At 41.6% G+C, this 21,957-nt stretch overlaps 1 protein-coding gene across 1 annotated transcript in view; it reads right to left on the bottom strand.

Moving 5' to 3' along the window:
- Positions 1–21,957, bottom strand: part of LOC101159719 (titin) — a 171,803-nt gene that overhangs the window by 21,998 nt on the left and 127,848 nt on the right. The window contains exons 189-197 of the mRNA XM_023950735.1: positions 4,605–21,920; positions 4,233–4,529; positions 2,724–3,311; positions 2,341–2,643; positions 1,697–1,993; positions 1,320–1,607; positions 902–1,207; positions 420–722; positions 39–344 (exon numbers count right to left, since the gene is read on the bottom strand). Coding sequence (XP_023806503.1) covers positions 39–344; positions 420–722; positions 902–1,207; positions 1,320–1,607; positions 1,697–1,993; positions 2,341–2,643; positions 2,724–3,311; positions 4,233–4,529; positions 4,605–21,920 — 20,004 coding nt within the window. The remainder of the gene's footprint in view (positions 1–38; positions 345–419; positions 723–901; positions 1,208–1,319; positions 1,608–1,696; positions 1,994–2,340; positions 2,644–2,723; positions 3,312–4,232; positions 4,530–4,604; positions 21,921–21,957) is intronic.

Raw genomic sequence — 21,957 nt, 5'->3', positions numbered from 1 at the left:
CTATAAACTTTTCATTATGTTACAAGAACTAGATTTACCTAAGATGTCCTTTGCTTGCACTGCTTCAGTCATCTCTAAGGGTTCTCCACGACCAGCAGAATTAACAGCAGAAACTCTGAAGAAGTAGTTTACATTTGGCTGTAGTTGGTGAACAGTATACTCTGTAGTCTTCACCTCCCCCTTAGAAGTAATCATCTCCCACTCCTGCTGTCCTTCAACAAGCTTTTCCACCATGTAGCTAGTGATCTCACTTCCTCCATCCCATTCTGGTTTGGACCAACCCAGGGTAATGGATGTCTTGGTGGAGTCCAACCACCTCAGTTTACAGGGCTCATATGGTGGATCTGTGAATAGAATATTGGTTACAGAGGCAGGTGGATTCAGGCAAATGCACCAACTGTTAATTTGAGAGAGCTTACCAACTGGGTCTGCAGCCTTATAATAGTCTGATGCATCAGAGAACGGCCCCTCACCAGCTTTGTTAATAGCACAAACACGATACTGGTACTCATTGCCTTCTGTTAGGTGGTACACACTCTGTTTCGTGTCAGCGATGGGATCTTTGTAGACTCTGATCCAGCGCAGACTTTTTTTGTCTCGTCTCTCGAGATAGTAGCCAGTTACTGTGCTACCGCCATCTACACCTGGTTTGTCCCATTCTACCAACATTGTAGACTTGGTGATGGTCGTCACTTCAGGTGTACGAGGCTGGCCAGGAGTTACTTAAAAAACAAAAGACAATATTTATTTTTTACAAAAACAATAAAATAATTAGTCATTCTGTCTAAAGATATAAGCACTTAATGTGCAATGAAAATAGTCCGACAGGGTATTTCATTAAAATGAATAAAAATAGATAGTAATCAAAGAAAACATGTCACTCTGCTACAGTAATACTTACCAAAAGCATTCTTAGCAATGACTGGTTCTGACTCTAGAGGTTCTCCAACTCCAAACTTGTTAACACCCATAACACGGAACACATACTCATTGCCACGCACAAGCTTGCCAACAGTGATGTGCGTCTGCTCGTGCTTATCAGAAACTGTTGACCAGACCACTCTGCTGGTTTCCCGTCTCTCGACAATGTAGTGTGTCACTTTTGAACCTCCTTGGTCAGATTCAGGAACAGGTTCCCAACTAAAGATGATCATTTCTGCTGTGATTAAGTTATAGTTAATGATACCTGCCGGAGGTCCAGGTTTGTCTAAGAGGGAGCAAGAGAACAAAAAGGTAAATTCCATAAACATAAGTGAAGGTTTCTTTTTAAAGCTTAACAGCTTCATTCAAACAAATTAGAATTTCAAATTTCGTAATACCAATGATTTCAATCCTGATGGTGGCTGATGCTGATCCGAAAACATTTTTAATCTTTATTTCATATGAGCCTGTGTCAAAGCGTGTTGCATCTTTAATTAGAACAGCAGAGGAGTCCGTTGTGCTTTCCACAGACACAGTAGAGCTCGTCACCAGCTCCTTCCCATCCTTAAGCCATGCGATAGTTGGCAAAGGTTTAGCAATTATTCCTACTCTGAGTTTAACTGAGGATCCAGCCTTGTAATGAACCACATCCAAATACTCAGGGGGAAGATCAATAGCTGGAGTACCTGTAAGACAGATTTGTTTTTCAAAATAAAGTGAAAAATACCAAAAATAAACAAAACATGTATGTATTATATAGACGTGAGTAGCTCACCGCAAGCATCAACACATGTGACAGGCCCAGCAATAAGAGATGGGTTACTGACTGATCCAACAGCATTTTTTGCAAATACTCTAAATTCATATGATTCATCCTGACTTAATCCAGATACGGTAAAGCCGAGTTCAATGATGTTTGTAAAGTTGGCCTTCACCCATCTGCCATTAGAAGCTTCCCTCCTCTCCAAACTGTAGCCAGTTATCTTGCTGCCACCATCATATGGAGGCCTTTGCCAGACCAAACTCACTGAATTCTTGGTCACCTCTGTGATTCGAACATTTGCTGGGGGCTCTGTTGAGGTGAAGTAAAAAACAATATATATATATATATATATAAATATTTTTATTAAGACATAATATTTTAATTCTGACAGAACCTTAGTTCTTAGTGGAACATTTTCTTTTCATTTGATACTATCATTGCTTTAAAAAGTTCTCCATAATCTCAGTCTCCTTATAATATATCAGCATCTATTAACTTTGATAAAAACTGCAATATAAAGTATAACACAAAATCTGAAAAAAACTTTCAGCATTTCTCTTTTTATTACTTTATGCAATTCTTCAGGGTATCTTAGATCAATAGATGCTCTAAAGATGCTCAGAGTTTTTTTTGATCAGGTTTTCTTTCAAACTTACCACAGGCATCAATAGCAAGCACCTCCTCTGAGGTTTTGCTCAGTTTTCCAATGCCAGCAGCATTTTCAGCTGCAACTTTGAACTCATAGATAAGTCCAGGGCAGATGTTTGTAACCCGCCATTGGTTTCCTGGAATTGCTGTTTTGTTGATCTTTTGCCAGAGAATGCTACTTCTCTCTTTCATCTGTAGGTGATATCCGATCACAGGACTTCCACCATCATTGACTGGTTCATTCCAGCAGACTGTAAGGCTGTCTCTAGATACATGGCTAACCCATGGTGTAGATGGAGGTCCAGATGTTGCTGTAAATTATGATATCCATGTTATTGCTAGTCAAAAAAGATTGTTCAGAAGCTTTAAAAAATGCACTTAAGAGACTTACTGTAAGGAAGCTTGATCATGACTGGTTTACTGTCAATGTGGTCACCGGCCCCAAAGCGATTCTCAGCTTTGATTCTAAACTGATATTCTTCCCCCTTGGTTAGCTTTGTCACTTTGATGGAGTTTCTAGCAACACTCTTTGATACTTCTGTCCAAGAAGGAGTGCTTGTTTCACGTTTTAAAACAATGTAATTGGTTACAGGACTGCCTCCATCATAGTCTGGAGGATCCCATTTTAGACAAACTGTGGTTTCTCCTACTTCCCCAATCTGAACTGGACCAATGGGAGGTCCAGGTTTGGACAGAACAACAAAAATAATAAAGATTTTGGAGGTACCGGCTATGTTTGAAGCTGTAATTTCATACTTGCCAGCATCACTAGAAATACTTTCATTAAAAGTGATTATTAAGCTATCTGGAGTTACTTCTGTTAAAAGCCTCTTAGATGCCTTGATGACGATGTTATTTTTGGACACAGTGACTTTTGGCATGGGCTTTCCTCTAAGAGGAATGTCAAATGTCAGATTGGATCCTGCTCTGACATAAACTGTATTCTTGGGGTAGTTTTTCATATCAAACTCAGGAGCCTCTGTTGAAAAATTAGGACAAGACAATATAAAGTGAAAAAAACTAACAATCAGTACTAATGTTAATTTTTATAAACAGACTTTTTTTTAAATATACAAAACAAAAAATCTTATGACATTTAAAGTGGGGGAAAAACAAGTGTTTGTGTCACAGATTCTGCAAGTTGTCCCATTTAAAAAGACGAGAGGTCAGTAATGTTTATGATGTAAGTACACTTGGAGTGTGAGAGAAGGAATGTAAAAAAAACCGCCAGCATATCACATATGATTTTTTAAGGATTTTTATGCAATATGATGCTGAAAATAAGAGTTTAGCTTCTACGAGCAAGCATGACTTCTAGACCTCACAGCCCTTTGACAACTTGCTTAAGAAGCTCTTCTTATACTCCACTCAATGCTTGTTTTACAGGCATGACAATGATCTCAGTGTTGTTCAATAAGCATTTCAAGAACCTTGAGTGACCTGGCCAGTCTCTACCTAGGTTTTAATCTGATAGAAAATCTGTGGAGGGAATTAAAAGGCAGTGTTGTTAAGCCCCAAAATTTCTCAGCTCTTGAGAAAATCTGCATGGATGGAGGTTTTAAAGAAAAATAGCAGCCACACTTGTGTGAAAACCTCATGAAGACCTACAGGAAATATTTGACTTTAGTATTTCCAACCAAGGTTCTTAAACTTATTTCCTCCTCTATTATAAAAATAAATTCTTCCGAAATTATACAATGTGATATCCCGGATTCTTTTCCTACATTCTTTCTCACATCTGAAGTGTACCTATGGTGAAGATCAGAGACCTCATCTTTTCATGTGGGACAACTTGCAGAGTTTGTGTCAGCCAAATACTGTTTGCCCCACTGTATAATGATAATTGACAACTTTTTACACTTAAAAAAATAAAAATTCAACAGTAATGTTAAAACAATACCTTGTATTTCCTTGACAATTACAGGAACAATCATTTCCTTTGGTTCACTCAGTCCAGCATGATTCTCAGCACAGACCCTAAAGAAGTACTCAGCTCCCTCCCTTAAACTCTTGATAGTGTGGGACATGGTCTTTACTGTGGCACATTTTACCCACTTGGTCTGTCCTTTCTCTAGGGCATCAATCACATATCCAGTGACCTTGCTACCCCCATCATATTCTGGTCTTGTCCAAGCAATTGTAACACAGTCTTTGGTAACATTTGCCACTCCAAGTTTTGAAGGTGGAGTTGGTACCTCTGTAACACAAAGAGAAATGTTGTTTATCTTGTGCTAAAAAAGTATACATTTCGACTAGTCAGTTAAAATATTACCTGTAATCTTTGTTCCAGCTTTTGCTTCCTGAGGCACTCCCTCTCCATATTCATTCTCTGCAAAAACCCTAAAGTAATAGATGGCTCCTTCTTGCAAGTCTTCTATTTTGTAGGTCAGAGCATGACAGTTGCTGGTCACTGAAACCCAAGCCTTCTTACTGGCCTCACGCTTCTCAACATGGTAGGCTTTTACTGGATCACCACCATCATTCTCTGGAGGATCCCATGTTAGAGTCGCTGAATCCCTTGTTACTGCTGAAACTTTAACATTGATTGGTGGTCCAGGGGTGTCCAGAACTTTTACCACCATGGGTAATGTCGCTTTTCCCAATGGTGACTCAATTGTGACAAAATATTCTCCAGAGTCATTTCTATTTGAGTTGTCAACAGTCAATGACGTGCTGGAGCCTGTTGATTCAATAGTTCCTCTGACTTTAAGATCAACACCCTCTTTGGTCCATTGAACAGATGGAACAGGTTTCCCCTTGATAGGAACACTCAGAGTAAATGCAGTACCATGCTTTACAATAAGTATCTTACGGATCTCAAGGTCCACATCAAATGATGGTTCAGCAGTTGTTTCTTCTGCTTTGAATGGTTCTGAACAGGAGCTCCGCACACTGCAGCCAACTTTGTTTATTGCCTTCACACAGAATTCATATTCTTCACCAGTTTTTAATCCAGCGATTGTAAATTCTAAACTTTTGGTAAGGGGAATAGCTTCAACCCATCTTGCCAGTTCTTCAGGTGATTCTGTGACCTCTTCCTCCTCCTCCTCATATTCATCCTCTTCTTCTTCTTCTTCTTCAACTTCAGGCTCTGGTTTTCTCAAGTACTCACGGAATTCTACACTATATCCCAAGATGGGAGCCCCACCATCACTTATTGGTGGTTTCCAGACAATAGAAACACTGTCCTTGGTGGAATTTACTATCTTTGGTTTGGTTGGGCGAGAAGGTACCACCAAAGGATCTAGTGCCCTAAATGTTGCAGATGGTTCACTTGGAGGACTAAGACCAGCTGCATTTTCTGCAGAGACTCTGAAGTCATATTCACAACCCTTACGAAGTTTAGTCACTAAGAGGCTGCACTCAGCAACTAGCTCTCTGTTAACTCTTACCCAGCGCATGCCAGTTTTTTCACGTCTTTCAACCACGTATCCTCTTATAGGGCTGCCTCCGTCAGTGGCTGGTTTGCACCATGTGACAGTCATTGAATCTCCAGTGATAGAAGTGACATCAACACTAGATGGAGCAGTGGCCAGAGTATATGGGTCTGTAACTTTTATAGATTCACTTTCCAGTGCTTCACCAATTCCATGTTTGTTTACAGCCAGAACCTTAAAGATATATTCATTCCCTTTAAGCAAGCCTTTGACTTTAAGGTAGGTTTTTGTTATATCTCCCTTAACCAGTGTCCATGCCAAGCGGCTGGTTTCACGCTTCTCCACAATGTAATGTGTAATGTCTGCACCTCCTGTTTCCTGTGGAGGACCCCATGAGAGAGTGCAGTCTTCTGCTGTGAGGTCAGTGACCTGCAGAGGTCCTGCTGATGGTCCGGGCTTATCCAGAATAACACAGTTTATTGGCACAGTAACTTTTCCAGCAATATTGCGCAAAGTCAGGGCATACTGTCCAGAATCCCCTCTGACACTATCTTTTATTATTAAAGATGTACTTGCGTCTGTTAAAACAATCTTTATCCTAGCTCTCAGCTCAATCTCTTTGTCATCCTTTGTCCAGTAAACAACAGGGGCAGGATATCCAGCAAGGTCTGCGTTAATCTTCAGAGTCTCTCCTGCTTTTACAAGCAAGGTTTCCTTGTACTTTACATCCATCATGATGCGTGGTGGATCCACATCATCCCTGACAGTGATAGGGCCTGTGCCATCTGAAGGTATACTGAACAGTCCAGCTGCATTCTTTGCAATAACACGGAAGTCATACTGGTTGTTTTCTATAAGGCCTGTCACATCATAGTGAGTTTCAGGCACATTTGTGAAGTTACACCTTGTCCATCGTCCTTCTGGAATGTCTCTACTTTCAATAATGTAGCCAGAAACCTTAGCTCCACCATCATATTCTGGTTTATTCCAAGACAAGGAAACAGATGTTCTTGTAACAGCTGTGACTATAGGTGTTCCAGGGGGATCACAGGGATCTCTGGCTGCTACAGCTTCACAAACCTTGCTGCATTTACCAATACCTGCAATATTTTCAGCATAGACACGGTATTCATACATCAATCCTTCTTCAATACCTGTGACTTTGTATTCTGTATTTTTGATGAGTCCCCTGTTCAACTTTGACCAAATTATGCTAGAACGTTCTTTCCTTTCTAGATGGTAGCCTAAAATGGAACTGCCACCATCAATCACTGGTTCATTCCAAGTCACCAGCATGTAGGATTTAGTGGCTAGTTTAACTATAGGTGTAGATGGAGGTCCAGGTTGTTTAAAGTTATACTGAGCAGTGATTCCTGGTGAGTCTAGATAGGTGCTCTTCCCATAACGATTGACTGCGTAGATGCGGAATTGGTATTCTGCTCCATGTGTCAGGCGTCCTGCTTTGAATGATGTCCTGGCAACATTACTTGCTGCTATTTGCCATTCTTGGGAATTATTATCTCTTTTCTCCACAATATAATTGCTTATTGAACATCCACCATCATATTCAGGAGGAGACCAGGACAATGTAATGCTGTCTGACGTCACTGCATCCACTTTTATTCCTTTAGGTGGCCCTGGTTTATCAAGAACAATAATCCCAATATCGGCAGTGGCAGTTCCTGCTGTATTGGCCAAAGTAATTTCATACTTGCCAACATGTTCCTTTCTAGCCTCCTTAATGATAACTTTTGATGAAGTTGCAGTATTTAAGATGGTGACTGATGATGTTTGCTTCAAAGGAAGGTTATCCTTTTTCCAAGATACTGCAGGTTTAGGTCTGCCTCTCACAGGGACTTCAACAGTGAGGTCTTCTCCAGCCTTTACACTAAATGTATTAAAATGCAAATTTATTGAGGGTTCAATTCCAATGTCTTTTGCAACAACAGGGAGGCCGAGATCTCTTGGTTCACTTTTTCCCTTTTCATTAATTGCAATAACTCTAAATAAATAAGCTTCATTAGGGGTCAAGTTGGGAATTGTAGCTTCTAGTACCTTAACTGTGCATGCTGTACCCCATTTATCCCCACTTTTTGGCTTAAATTCCACATTATAACACAATACTTTGCTTCCACCATCATGTGCTGGTTTTTCCCAACCCAGTGAAACACTTGTCTTTGTCACATCAACAACAATAATTTTGTTTGGTGGAAGAGGCACCTCAGACACTTTAATTTCTTTACTTTCAACCATCTGGCCTTGCCCATAGGCATTGACAGCACTGACCCTGAAGTAGAAAATTCCTCCCTCAGGAAGCTCTTCAATCTTAAGTGTATTGGCTGTACAGTTGTTAGTGACAGTAGTGTAAGCCTTCCTGACAGATTCTCTCTTTTCAACAATGTAGTTTGTGATTTTAGCCCCTCCATCATTGAGAGGTGTATCCCAGGTAAGAATCACTGAATCTTTTTTGATCTCTTTTACAGTAAAATGTTGTGGTGCAGCTGGTGAGTCCAAAATTCTTACAACAATGACTGCAGTTTTTGTACCACTACTGTTTGTAAGTGTTAGTGAGTACTTGCCACTGTCAAAGCGGTTAACATTGTCAATGACTAACATGGTATATGAACTAGTGGTGTCAACAGCAGCACGTTCTGTGAGGTTATCGTCGATCTTTTCCCACTTCACAACAGGTTCAGGTCTGCCTCTAATGGTGACAAAAAGACGCAGAGTTCCACCAGCACGGACAGATACAACCTTTCTAAGATCAGCATCCAACTCGATTTCTGGTGCTTCCGTTTTGTCGGAAGTAATAACTGTTCCCTGGACATTAGCAGCTTCCCCTACTCCCTCTGAATTGACAGCACAGATACGGAACTGGTATTCTCCACCCTCTTTAAGGTCGGTGACAGTTAATTTGGTAGTTTGAATACCAGTGGGTGGAGTGCACATGGTCCATTCTTTTTCAGCAGGTGCTTTGATTGCTGTTGTTACATCTTCTCCATCTTTTAACTCAGGCACAGGAGTATACTCCCTCATTTCAACTATGTATCCCTTTATAAATGCTCCACCATCAGAGTCGGGTTTGTTCCAAGACAGAGATACAGAGCATTTTGTATAGTCAGTCACTTTAGGGTGGTGGGGAGGTCCAGGTGGGGTTGTAGCATCACATGCTCTATAAAATAGAGACAGTTCACTGAGATCTCCTACTCCGGCCTCATTCTCAGCAGCAACACGGAACTCATAGAAATGATCCGTTGTCAGTCCAGTGACTTTAAAATGAGTGTCTGTTAACTTTTGCCTGTTACATTTAGTCCATCTAACACTGTCTTTGCTGCGTTTTTCAAGGTGGTAACCTTGAATTTCAGCTCCACCTGTGTGTTCTGGAGCAGTCCACGACACAACCATAGAGTCTTTCGTGATTTCATTTGCTTCTGGGGTGCCAGGACAACTTGGTGGCTTGTAAGGATTGCGTGCAATAACAGGCTCACTTTCGAGGCAATCACCAACACCATATTTGTTGACTGCCCTTACTCTGAAAAGGTATTCATTTAATGGAAGCAAATTTGTAACCTTGTGGTATAGCTCCTTAACGACAGGAGCGGCAATTGTCCAGGACAACCTGCTTGTCTCTCTTTTTTCCAAAACATAGTGAGAGACACTGGCACCACCATCTAGAGTTGGCTCAGACCATGATAGGATGCATCTGTCAGCCATGACTCCAGTCACTTTCATAGGTCCAGTAGGTGGCCCTGGCTTATCAAGGACTTTAACAGCAATAGGGAAGGCTTTAGTGCCCCCAAGATTTTTGAGCACAAGTTCATAATTACCGCAATCAAGTTTGGTGACATCCTTAATTGTCATGGTTGTCTTTTTTTGCGTAGTTTTCACTTCAATGCGCAAGGTTTTCTCAATGTCTTTTCCCTCTTTCAGCCAGAAGACATCAGGAAGTGGTTTTCCATAAATGTCTGCATAAAGAAGCAAACTTTCTCCAGCATTTACAACAATAACATCCTTGTATTTGGGATCCATTGAAGCTCTTGGTGCTTCAATTTCATCAGTTGCTGTGATGGGTCCAGAGCTGTCTGATGGCTCACTGAAAACTCCAGCTGCATTTCTTGCAATAACTCTGAATTCATATTGCTCCTTCTCTGTCAGACCAGTGACAATGTACTCAGTTTCAACTACATTGGTAAAGTTAGCTCTCACCCAGCGTCCATCAGGGGAGGAGAGATCCTTTCTTTCTACAATATATCCATTTACTTTGCTGCCACCATCATACTGTGGCTTGGTCCATTGAATCTTGATTTGATTTTTTGAAATGGACACAGCTTCAGGAGCACCAGGAGGATCACATGGATCACGGGCAACATAGGACTCAGAGACTTTACTGCATCGACCAATACCAACGATATTTTCTGCATATACCCTAAATTCATATCCAATATTCTCCTCGAGATTGCAGATCTTGAACTGAGTATCACTGATGAGGGTCTTGTTCAGTTTGTTCCACAGAATGCTGTTTCTTTCCTTGCTTTCTAGATGGTAACCAATAACTGCACTACCCCCATCAATGACTGGCTCATTCCATTCAACAATCATCATTTCCTTAGTTGCATATTTGACAAATGGTGTTCCTGGAGGTCCTGGCGGTTTGTATGGATACTGCACAACAATAGCCTTAGATTCTAGAGGCACACTTTTACCATATCTGTTTTCTGCTATGATTCGGAACTGGTATTCTGCACTGGTTTTTAGCTTGGTAATTTTCAAAGCTGTTCTTGCCAAATGTGTATTAACTGGTTGCCAAACTGTAGTTGTAGCATCTCTCTTTTCCACAATGTAGTTCTTTACTTGACACCCACCAGTGTACTCTGGGGGCTCCCAGGACAAATGGACAAAGGTGTTGCTGACCTCAATAACATTGACTGGACCCTTAGGAGGACCAGGCTTGTCAAGGATTACAACAGTCAAATCTTCTGTGACAGTGCCAACAGCATTGTTTGCAGTAATAGAGTATTTGCCAAAGTCGTCTTTGCATGCCTCTGTAATCTGAATTCCAGTTGTTGATGCAGTGTTTAGTATGTTAACTCTGGAAGTAACCTTGAATGGTTGACCATTCTTCATCCAATTGACTTTAGGTTTGGGTCTGCCAAGAACAGGGAACTCTAACTTCAAATCTTTTCCAGCTAACACAGTGTACGTGTTGAATTGCATATTAATGTTTGGCTCCATGGTCATATCACTTGCAATCACAGGGGCAGCAAGTACCCTTGGCTCACTCTTTCCCTTCTCATTGTAAGCAATAATACGGAATTGGTATTCTGCACCAGCAGTAAGGCCTGTCACAGTTCCATCACAAGTCTTTGTATTTGTAGCAACTCCCCATTTGTCTGTGCCCTTTGGTAGCATTTCTATCAGATACCCACCAATTCTACTCCCCCCATCATGCTCAGGTTTCTCCCAGGCCAGTGTGGCACTAGTCTTAGTAACATCAGTGAGAAACACCTTTCCCACTGGCAGAGGTACCTCAGAAGCCTTGGAGGCAGTTTTTGTCTCAACAGCTTGGCCAATCCCGTATTCATTCTCAGCCATAACTCTGAAGTAATACAGAGCACCTTCAATTAGATTCTCAACTTTGAATGTAGTCTTGAGGCATTTTGTGGACACATTTGCATATGCCTTCCTGGTTGATTCACGTTTGTCAATGACATAGTTTCTGATTTTGGAACCCCCGTCATTTAGTGGGACATCCCATTCAAGAGTAACAGAATCCTTTTTGATACTTTTAACCACAAGGTTCTGTGGGGGCCCAGGTGTATCCAAAACTTTAACTGACACAAACTCAGACACACAGCCACTGCTATTGGTCAAACTCAGAGTATACTTCCCAGAGTCATTACGGTCACATGAATCTATGGACAGTTGTGTAAAGTTGACAGCTTTTTCAATTACAGCCTTTTCAGTCAGGTTTCCCTCATCCTTCATCCACATGATCTCTGGTGCTGGCCTGCCTTTGAAAGGAATATGGATTCTAACAGATCCACCAGCTTTCACTGTTATGCCTTTTCTCAACTCAGAATGAAGATGAATTTGTGGGGGCTCAAACTTTTCCTCTGGTTTGATTGTTCCAGAAAGACTAAGTGGCTCACCAACTCCAAGTTTGTTCAAAGCACACACTTGGATCTTGTACTCCTGACCCTCAGTAAGCTTCGTAATTTCATATTTGTTGACACGTAGACCAGTAGGAGGAGTAACCATGGTCCACTGCTCTTCTTCAGCTTTACATACTTCCACAATGTATCCTTGAATCTCACTGCCACCATCAGAAAGAGGCTTACCCCATGAAACTGTAATAGACGTTTTTGTTGAGTCAATAACATTCACATATGTTGGGGCACTAGGTTTGAACTTGGGATCACAAGCCTTGTAATATGAACTGGGAAGACTTGGTTCTCCTACTCCAACTATGTTTTCAGCAGCAACTCTGAACTCATACTCATGATCTGTAGAGAGGCCTGTAACTCTAAAAGAGAGATCAGTAACTTTCTGTCTGTTGCATCTAGTCCACTTAATTCCAGCTCTGTCCTTCTTTTCAATGATGTAGCTAGTAATTTCAGTGCCTCCATCACTACCAGGAGCTGACCAGGTAATGGTCATGCCATCATGGGAAATATCGCATATGTTTTCAATATGAGGTGAACCAGGTGGAACAAAAGGGGTCCTCATAGTAACTGGACTAGACTCCAGTGGTTCACTGATACCATAGCTGTTAACTGCCATTACACGGAACATATACTCATTGCCTTCTAATAACTTGTTAACTTTGTGGCACGTGGTGCTACAACTATTTGAAACAACAGTCCAAGCTAGACGACTGGTCTCTCGTCTCTCGATGACATAATGTGTAATAGGATTACCTCCATCATGTAGAGGGACACGCCATGATAGTGTGCATCTGTCTTCAGCTACTCCAGTGATGTGGATGGGTCCTTCACATTGACTGGGCCTGTCCAGAACCAAAACCTTGAAAATAACTTTTTCCGTTCCAGCTTCATTTGTCAGCAGCAGAGTATAATTTCCACCATCATCTCTGACAGAGTCTTTAATGACTATCATTGCATGATTTTCAGTGTTTCTCATTTCTATTCTGAGAGTGTTCTCTACCATCTTTTCTTCCTTAAACCACTGCATTGTTGGCAATGGCTTGCCACGAACATCTGCATCTATCTTGAATGTCTGACCTGCATTGATGGTAATAGTTTTGGTAAATCCAGGGTCAATAGAAGCTTTAGGTGCTTCAACTTCATCACTTGCTATAATTGGACCACTATTGTATGATGGTTTGCTCACTGTACCAACAGCATTTTTAGCAATGACTCTGAAGTCATACTGTGCACATTCAGTAAGACCGGTGACGGTAAACTGGGTCTCAGTTACATTAGTAAAATTTGCCCTTACCCATCTCCCTTCTGGCAGGTCTCGCTTTTCTATAATATAGCCAGTAATATTGCTGCCACCGTCATATTCGGGTTTAGTCCACTGAATTACAATGGTATCTTTGGACACATGGATGGCTTCCGGTGTACCAGGAGGATCACAGGGGTCACGGGCAACACAACCTTCAGAGACCTTACTGCTTCTCCCAACACCAACAATATTTTCAGCATAAACCCTATATTCATACTCTGTACCTTCCTCCAGGGGATAACTCTTAAAACAGGGATCATGAATAAGTGTCTTGTTAATTTTCACCCAGAGAATACTATTTCTCTCTTTCCTCTCAAGATGGTAGCCAAGAACAGGACTGCCTCCATCTGAGACAGGTTCATGCCACTCAACAACTTGGTGGTCTCTGGAAAGAGATGAGATAAAGGGAGTGCCTGGTGGACCTGGCTCTTTGTACGGGTACTGAGCAACTACGCTTGATGAATCCAAACCTTGACTCTTGCCATAGCGATTCTGGGCAATGATCCTAAACTGGTACTCAGTTCCAGTTGTCAGCTTTGTCACTTTGATGGTGGTTCTAGCCCAATTAATGCTTACATTTTCCCAAGTTGTAGTGGTAGTATTTCTTTTTTGAACAATGTAGTTTGAGATTTGACACCCGCCATTGTATTTTGGAGGGTCCCATGACATAGTAACACTTTGAGTTGTAATTTCCTCAAATCTTACAGGGCCTGATGGTGGACCAGGCTTGTCTAGTATTATGATTTCAATAGTTGTTTCCTTTTTTCCAACTGCGTTAGTTGCACTGATACAGTACATTCCACCATCATCAATTGCTGCCTCCTTAATGTTTAGTGTTGTATTTGATGGTGTACTGAGAATGTTAACCCTAGTGGTAAACTTTAAAGGAGCCCCATCTTTAGTCCATGTGACCGTTGGTTTGGGGCGTCCAAAGATGGGAATGTCTACACTTATATTTTTTCTCACATGAACGCTGTAGCTGCTAAATGCTGGACGGATATCAGGTTCAAAGACTAAATCCTTGGTCATCACCGGACCAGTAAGAGCTTTAGGGTCACTCTTTCCCTTATCATTAATTGCTGTAACTCTGAATAGATACTCATCTCCTGGGTTTAGATTTGAGACAGTAGTTTCCATTGTCTTAAATGTATTTACTGGACACCATTTTTCCTGACCTTTCTGCTGTACTTCAAGAAAATACTGCACCACTCTGCTTCCACCATCATATTCTGGCTTTTCCCAAGCCAACGAGATGCTAGTTTTGGTCTGATCTGTAACAATTAAACTCTTTGGAGACTGAGGCACCTCTGAAACTTTGAGAGGGTCTATTGTCGCTGAAGGCAAACCAACACCATAAGCATTTTCAGCAAGGACTCTGAAGTAGTAACTACAACCCTCTTGAAGAGGCTCAATTTTCCATGAAAGAGAATGACAATTTGTTGCAACAGCAGCAAATGTTTTTCTTGTACTTTCTCTCTTTTCAATAATATAGTTCTTGATCTTGGACCCACCATCCAGCAAAGGGGGTTCCCATTCCAGTGTTACTGACTGGTTGGTAATTTCTTTCACTTTAAGATTAACAGGAGCACTGGGTGTGTCAAGGACACGTACAACAACAAATGCAGATTTTAGTCCGCTGGAATTTTCAGCAGAGATTGTGTATTTTCCACTGTCATTTCTGCTTGTCTTGTCAATTACCAAAGATGTGTAACTGCTTGTTGTCTCAACTTGAGCAGAGTCTTTAAGCGGGGCTTCATCTTTGTCCCACTGGATGGTAGGGGTGGGCCGTCCTTTTATTGGAACAAACAGCCTAAGGGAGGTGCCAGCTTTACAGGTCACTATCTTTCGCAGATCTGGGTCAATATCAAGGTCTGGCTCTTCTGCCCTCTCTTGCACTATAATAGCTCCAGTAATGTCAGCATGCTCACCAACTCCTACTTTGTTTATAGCACACACTCTAAACTTGTATGCCTGATTTTCCTTCAGATTTACAACTTCAAATTTTGTTTTCTTTACACCCGTTGGTGGTGTACAAATTTTCCATTCCTCAGCTGGTACTTCTGTAGCAACTTTGTCTGTGGTTTCCGGGGGTTCAGTTGATACTGTTGTAGTACAACACTCAACAATATATCCCTGTATCTCACAGCCTCCATCACATACAGGCTTTGACCACGTTAGGACCACTGAAGATTTTGTTGTGTCTGAGACTTTTGGGTTAAGTGGCGGGCCAGGCCTGAATATAGGATCAACTGCTTTATGGAAAACAGTTGGGGAACTTGGCTCACCAATGCCAACAGCATTTTCAGCTGCAACTCTAAACTCATAAATATGGCTCTCCAAGAGTCCAGTGACTTTGAAAGTCAAACCTATGACTGTTTGCTTATTGCACCGTGTCCATCTCACACCCTCTTTATCGTGTTTTTCAATTATGTATCCAATAATAGGACTGCCTCCAGTTTCAGAAGGAGTTTCCCAGTTAAGAACCATTGAATCTTTTTTAATTTCTGAAACTTCTACATTTTTGGGTGAACTGGGTGGCAGACATGGATCCTTGATCAACACAGGAGCAGACTCTAGCGGTGCACCTACTCCAAACTGGTTGACAGCATAAACTCGGAAGATATACTCATCTCCCTCTAGGAGCTTAGTGATCTTTAAACCTGTTGTTTCCACTTTCGGGTCAACAACTGTCCAGACCAACCTGCTTGTTTCTCTTCTCTTTACAATGTAGTGGGAAACAGTGCTACCACCATCGTTTAGTGGTGGTTTCCATGAAAGGCAGCATTGGTCATTGTTTATTCCTGTGACAACAACAGGTCCTTGTGGTTCACCAGGCTTATCTAAGACAACCACATTAACATGTACTACCTTTTCTCCTCCTGGATTTTTTAGCAGCAGAGTGTATTGGCCTCCATCTGAAAGCTTAGCTTCTTTTACAGATATAATGGCTTTAGTAGGTGTATTCTTTATATCTCTGTTTATAGTATTACCCAGTTCCAGCTCCCCTTTCATCCAATGGATAGAGGGCAATGGTTTGCCATGAACATCTGCATGAATTTTAAAGTTTTCACCAGCATTAACCACAAGAGTCTGGGTGTACTCTGGATCAATACTAATACGTGGAGGTTCAACTTCATCTCTAGCTGTTATAGGACCAGTGGTGTCAGAGGGAGCACTAAGAACACCGGCAGCATTTCTAGCAATGACACGGAATTCATACTGATTGTCCATAACAAGACCGGTTGCAACGTATTCTGTTTCAATTACATTAGTAAAGTTAGCCTTAAGCCAGCGTCCCTCAGGAAGTTCTTTCTTTTCCACAATGTAGCCAGTCACCTTTGCACCACCATCATATTCAGGCTTGGTCCAGATAATTGTCACAGAGTCATTGGTAATTTTTATTGCCTCTGGAGTACCTGGGGGATCACAAGGATCTCTTGCGACACGTCCCTCAGATACCTTGCTTGCTTTGCCTATTCCAACTATGTTTTCAGCATAAACTCTGTATTCATACTCCATTCCAGGTTCAAGATTTGTGGTCTTCAATGTTTGGTCAGTAATGAGAGATGTGTTTAGTTTCACCCATAAGATACTGTTTCTTTCTTTGCGCTCAAGATGGTAACCCAATATAGTACTCCCACCATCAATCACAGGTTCATTCCAGGCAATAACCATGGTGTCCTTGGTACAGGTAACAACTGAAGGTGTTCCTGGTGGTCCTGGGAGCTTGTATGGATACTGAGCAACAATGCATTCAGAAAGAAGAAATGGGCCTTTCCCGTATCTATTTTCAGCTGTGATTCTAAATTGATACTCAGAGCCTGTTTTAAGCCTGCCTGCCTTAATTTTTGTTCTTGCTAGGTTGGATGATACAGTCATCCAGTTTGTGGTGGATGTATCTCTCTTTTCCACAATGTAATTTTTGATTGTACAACCACCAGAATATTCTGGTGGATTCCAGGAGATAGTTACACTGTCAGAAGTTACCTCATCAACCTTAACTGGTCCACCAGGCTGGCCAGGTTTGTCAAGAACAACAATTCCAACATTTGCTGCAGTCTCTCCTGCAGAGTTGCTTAGAGTAATAAGATATTGTCCAACATCATCTTTAGTAGCTTCTTTAATGTTGAGTTTAAGCATAGCCTCAGTTGCATCAAAATTAACTCTGGTAGTTCTCTTCAGAGGCTGACCATCTTTAACCCAGGAGATTGCAGCTTTAGGACGAGCAAAAAATGGAATTTCTACTGTCAAATCTTCTCCACAAAGCACAGTAAAGGTATTAAACAACATTTTAGCAACAGGTGCAATCACAAGATCTTTTACTATTACAGGGACACCAATTTGGCGGGGGTCACTTGTTCCCTTCTCATTTCTTGCTGCAACACGGAACATATACTCCTCTCCTGCATTTAGTCCATTGATAGTAGCTTCTGTTTCCTTCACAATTAATGCCTGTGTCCACTTATCAACACCCTTAGGTTGGATCTCAACAACATAACAACCCACTCTGCTGCCACCATCATGTTCTGGCCTTTCCCATGTGAGGGTAACACTATTTTTGGTAACATCCTTAAGAGTTATTTTTCCAGGAGGCTGTGGTTTTTCAGACACTTTAACTGATTCAATAGACTCAATTGGCAAACCAATGCCATATTCGTTTTCAGCCAATACCCTGAAGTAATAGTTGCACCCCTCCAGGAGCTGATCAACTGTGAAGGTAGTATTATGGCAGTTAGCATTAACTGTGGCATATGCTTTTCTTGTAGACTCGCGCTTTTCAACTATATAGTTCTTAATTTTTACTCCTCCATCATTCATTGGTGGATCCCAAGTTAAAGTCACAGCTTCATTTGTGACAGCAGTAATTTTCAGATTTTGTGGGGCACTTGGTGTATCAAGTACTCTGACTTGCACTGTAGCTGTTTTGGAACCAGAACTGTTTTCAACAGTAAGGTTGTATTTTCCACTGTCAAATCTATTAACATTTTCAATTACAAGTAATGTGTATGATGGTGTGCTGTCAATGGTTGCTCTATCTAGGTGCTCCCCATCATCTTTTGTCCATTTAACTTGAGGAGGTGGTCTTCCCCTAATTGGCACAAACAGTCTAAGTGAGCAGCAAGCTCGCAGACAGACCACCTTACGAAGCTCTATATCTAAATCTATCTCAGGTGGAAGAAGTCTGTTCTCTGCTTTGGGATTTCCAGGTACAGATACTGCCTCTCCAAGTCCTTCACTGTTGATGGCAGATATGTTAATTTTGTATTCTTGGTTCTCCTTTAGATCAATAATGGTAAATGAAGTTGCAAGGAGACCATCCTTGGGTGTAACAATTGTCCACTCTTCTTCCTCTTCTTTTTCACATGGCATACATGTCTCCACAATGTAACCACTAATATCAGAGCCACCATCATATGAAGGCTTGTTCCAAGCAACAGTAATCGAGGATTTGGTTGTATCCAAGACTCTGGGGTTGCAAGGAGGCCCTGGTTTATACAGTGCATCTGTAGCCTTGTAGAATGGACTGGAGACACTTGGTGCACTCACCCCAGCAGCATTTTCTGCTGTTATTCTAAATTCATATTCATGGCCAGGAACAAGGCCTGTTGTCTTAAACTGTAAATCTTTGACCTTTCTCTTGTTGCATTTGACCCAGCGAAGGCCAACTCTGTCTTTTCTTTCAATATTGAAATTGGTAATGGGTGTTCCTCCATCACTCTTTGGTTCTTGCCACATTACAACCATGGAATCTTTAGTAATAACAGTCACCTCAGGATTCTCTGGGGGATCCGGAATCCTATATGGGTTGTCAGCAATAGTGGGTTCTGATTCAAGAGGCTCTCCGAGTCCATATTTGTTGGTAGCCATAATCCTGAATATGTATTCATTTCCTTTCAGAAGTTTGGTCACTTTGTATTGTGTTACTAATAGGCCAGAAACAACAGTGGTCCAAACCAATCTGCTTGATTCCCGTTTTTCAATTACATAACCCTCAATTTTTGACCCACCATCATCTGCAGGTGGTGACCAGGTAAGTACACAGTTGTCCGCAGTTATTTCAGAAACTGTAAGTGGTCCAAGTGGTGCTCCAGGTCTGTCAAGGACCTTGACATTAAAAATGTGCTTTGCAAATCCTCCAGCATTAGATGCAGTCAAAACAAATTCACCACTATCTGACCTGACAGAATCCTTGTTGGTGAGAGTCGTCGTTAGTTCAGTATATCTGACTTCCAGTTTCATTGTGTTCTCTACCTCCTTTCCATCTTTTGTCCAAGACATAGATGGGGTTGGTTGGCCACCTATATCAGCATCCAGCTTGAAAGATTCCCCTGCTTTCAGCAGAATAACATCCTTGAAGATGGCATCAACCATAATTCTTGGTTCAGTAATGTCATCTTTACAGGCAATTGGGCCAGAGGGATCAGAAGGCAGGCTCACTGAACCTGCTGAATTTCTGGCTATAACTCGAAACTCATAGGAAGTGTCCTGAGTCAGTCCACTAACAGTAAATGTTGTCTCAATGATGTTGGTGAAGTTAGCTTTAGTCCAGCGACCAGTAGGGAGTTCTCTCTTTTCCACTGTGTACCCAGTAATTTTGAAGCCACCATCATACTCAGGCTTTGTCCACTGAATTGTGATTGCATTCTTGTTTACAATTATGGGTACAGGCTGACCTGGGGGATCTACGGGGTCCAAAGCCAGTATTGCCTCTGAGACCTTGCTAGGTTTACCAATTCCAGCCATGTTTTCAGCCATAACACGAAACTCATAGGCAACTCCATCCTCAAGTCCTGTGGACTTGAAGATATTTCCTTTAACAAGACCCTTGCTGATCTTATGCCACACAATGCTGCTTCTTTCTTTCCTCTCAACATGGTAACCCATTACTTCATTTCCACCATCAGACACAGGTTCATTCCAGCCAATTGTAATTGAATCTTTGGTAAATGCTACAACAGTAGGAGTACTTGGTGGCCCGGGTACCTTGAAAGGATATGATGCCATGACTGCCTCTGAAGTAATGGGAGGTCCAACACCGTACCTATTCTTGGCTTTTACTCTAAATTGATACTCCGATCCTGTGGTTAAGCGGCTGGCTTTAAACATTGTACGTATGACTGTGGAGGATAGCTCAGTCCATGTTTGAGAAGTAGTTTCTCTTATCTCAACCACATAGTTAGTTATCGGAACACCCCCGTCATTCTCCGGAGTTTCCCATGAGAACATGCAAAAGGTTCGAGAGATTTCCACGATTTGAACGGGTCCTTTCGGAGGTCCAGGTACATCATGTATTTTTACAATGATGTTGTCTTTCACAGATCCAACAATGTTCTTTCCTAATATGGTGTACACACCACTGTCATCCCTAGTGCATTCAGATATATTAAGAACAGCTGTTGCAGCAGTAGTTTCAACATTTATTCTCTGGGTGAGTTTCAGTGCTGTGTCATTCTTTTGCCAAGAAATTGTTGGTCTAGGACGTCCAAAAACTGGAATTTCAATCTTTATATCACTACCTGCTTTGGCAATAACAGTTTTTTTACACACACCGCGCAAGTCAAACTCAGGAAGGGAAGTGGAATCTCTAACAACAATTGGTTTACTCTCACGTGGAACACTTCTGCCAGATTGGTTTACAGCCATAACATGGAAAATGTACTCCTCATTCTCATTGAGATTCTTTACAGTGAAATCCATGGACTTTACTGTTGTTACATGAGCCCATTGGTCTGTACCCTTCTTTTGGGCCTCTAATACGTATCCTGTTATCCTGCTTCCGCCATCATGCTTGGGTTTGGTCCAAGCCAAGCTAACAGAGTTCTTTGTGATATCAGTTGGAATTATGCTTTCTGGAGCACATGGAGACTGGGATGCACGAATTGGATCTGTGGTTTCAACTGCCTCGCCAATGCCGTATTCATTTTCAGCAGACACTCTGAAGTAGTACTCACAGCCTTCTCCCAGATCGCCAATTCTGACAGATGTTGTAGGGCAGTTTGTAATAACGGTAGCAAAGGCCTTGCGGGTTGATTCCCTTTTCTCAATTATGTAGTTGGTGATCTTGGCCCCACCATCAACAAGAGGCATCTCCCATTGAAGTGATATACTTTCTTTGTCAATTTTAACTGGTTTCAGATTGATTGGAGGTCCAGGTGTATCAAGAACTCTCACATGAATATCAGCACTTTTCTTACCAGCGGAGTTTTCAAGTGTAAGCTCATATTTGCCTGTATCGTTTCTAATACTTTCTGGAACAAGAAGCATTGTGTACGATTCTGTGCTGTCTATAACTGCTCGTGGAACAGGGCCCCCTTCTTTAGTCCAAGTTACTGTAGGTGTAGGACGACCCTTGATTGGCACAAAAAGTCTTATGGAACAGCCGGCTCTGACAACAAGAGTCCTTCTTAGTTCAACATCAAGCTCTAAATCCGGTTCAGCTGCACGTTCCACAATCTCAACCAGGTCCTGAATTTCAGCAGGTTCACCTGCTCCCTTAGCATTTACCGCACTTATTCTGAAAAGATACTTTCCACCAGCTTCCAGATCTGGTACCACAAACTCTGTGATCCTTATTGGATGTGAAGGGGTATCTTTGACCCATTCTTCTGTTCCATCTTTTTTGTGTTCAATCACATACCCTGTGACTTCAAGCCCACCATTATCCAAAGGTTTTCCCCAGTTCAGAGTAGCAGTGGTCTTAGTTGTGTCAGTAACTCTTGGATTGATTGGACATCCTGGCACATCTGTCACAAAGAAAATTTGTATTTAGTTTCTCTAAAA

Source organism: Oryzias latipes, chromosome 21 (assembly GCF_002234675.1).
Source record: "Oryzias latipes chromosome 21, ASM223467v1".
Taxonomy (NCBI): Eukaryota; Metazoa; Chordata; class Actinopteri; order Beloniformes; family Adrianichthyidae; genus Oryzias; species Oryzias latipes.
The sequence above is the reverse complement of the archived record's forward strand: the minus strand, read 5'-3'. Positions and strand labels throughout refer to the sequence as shown.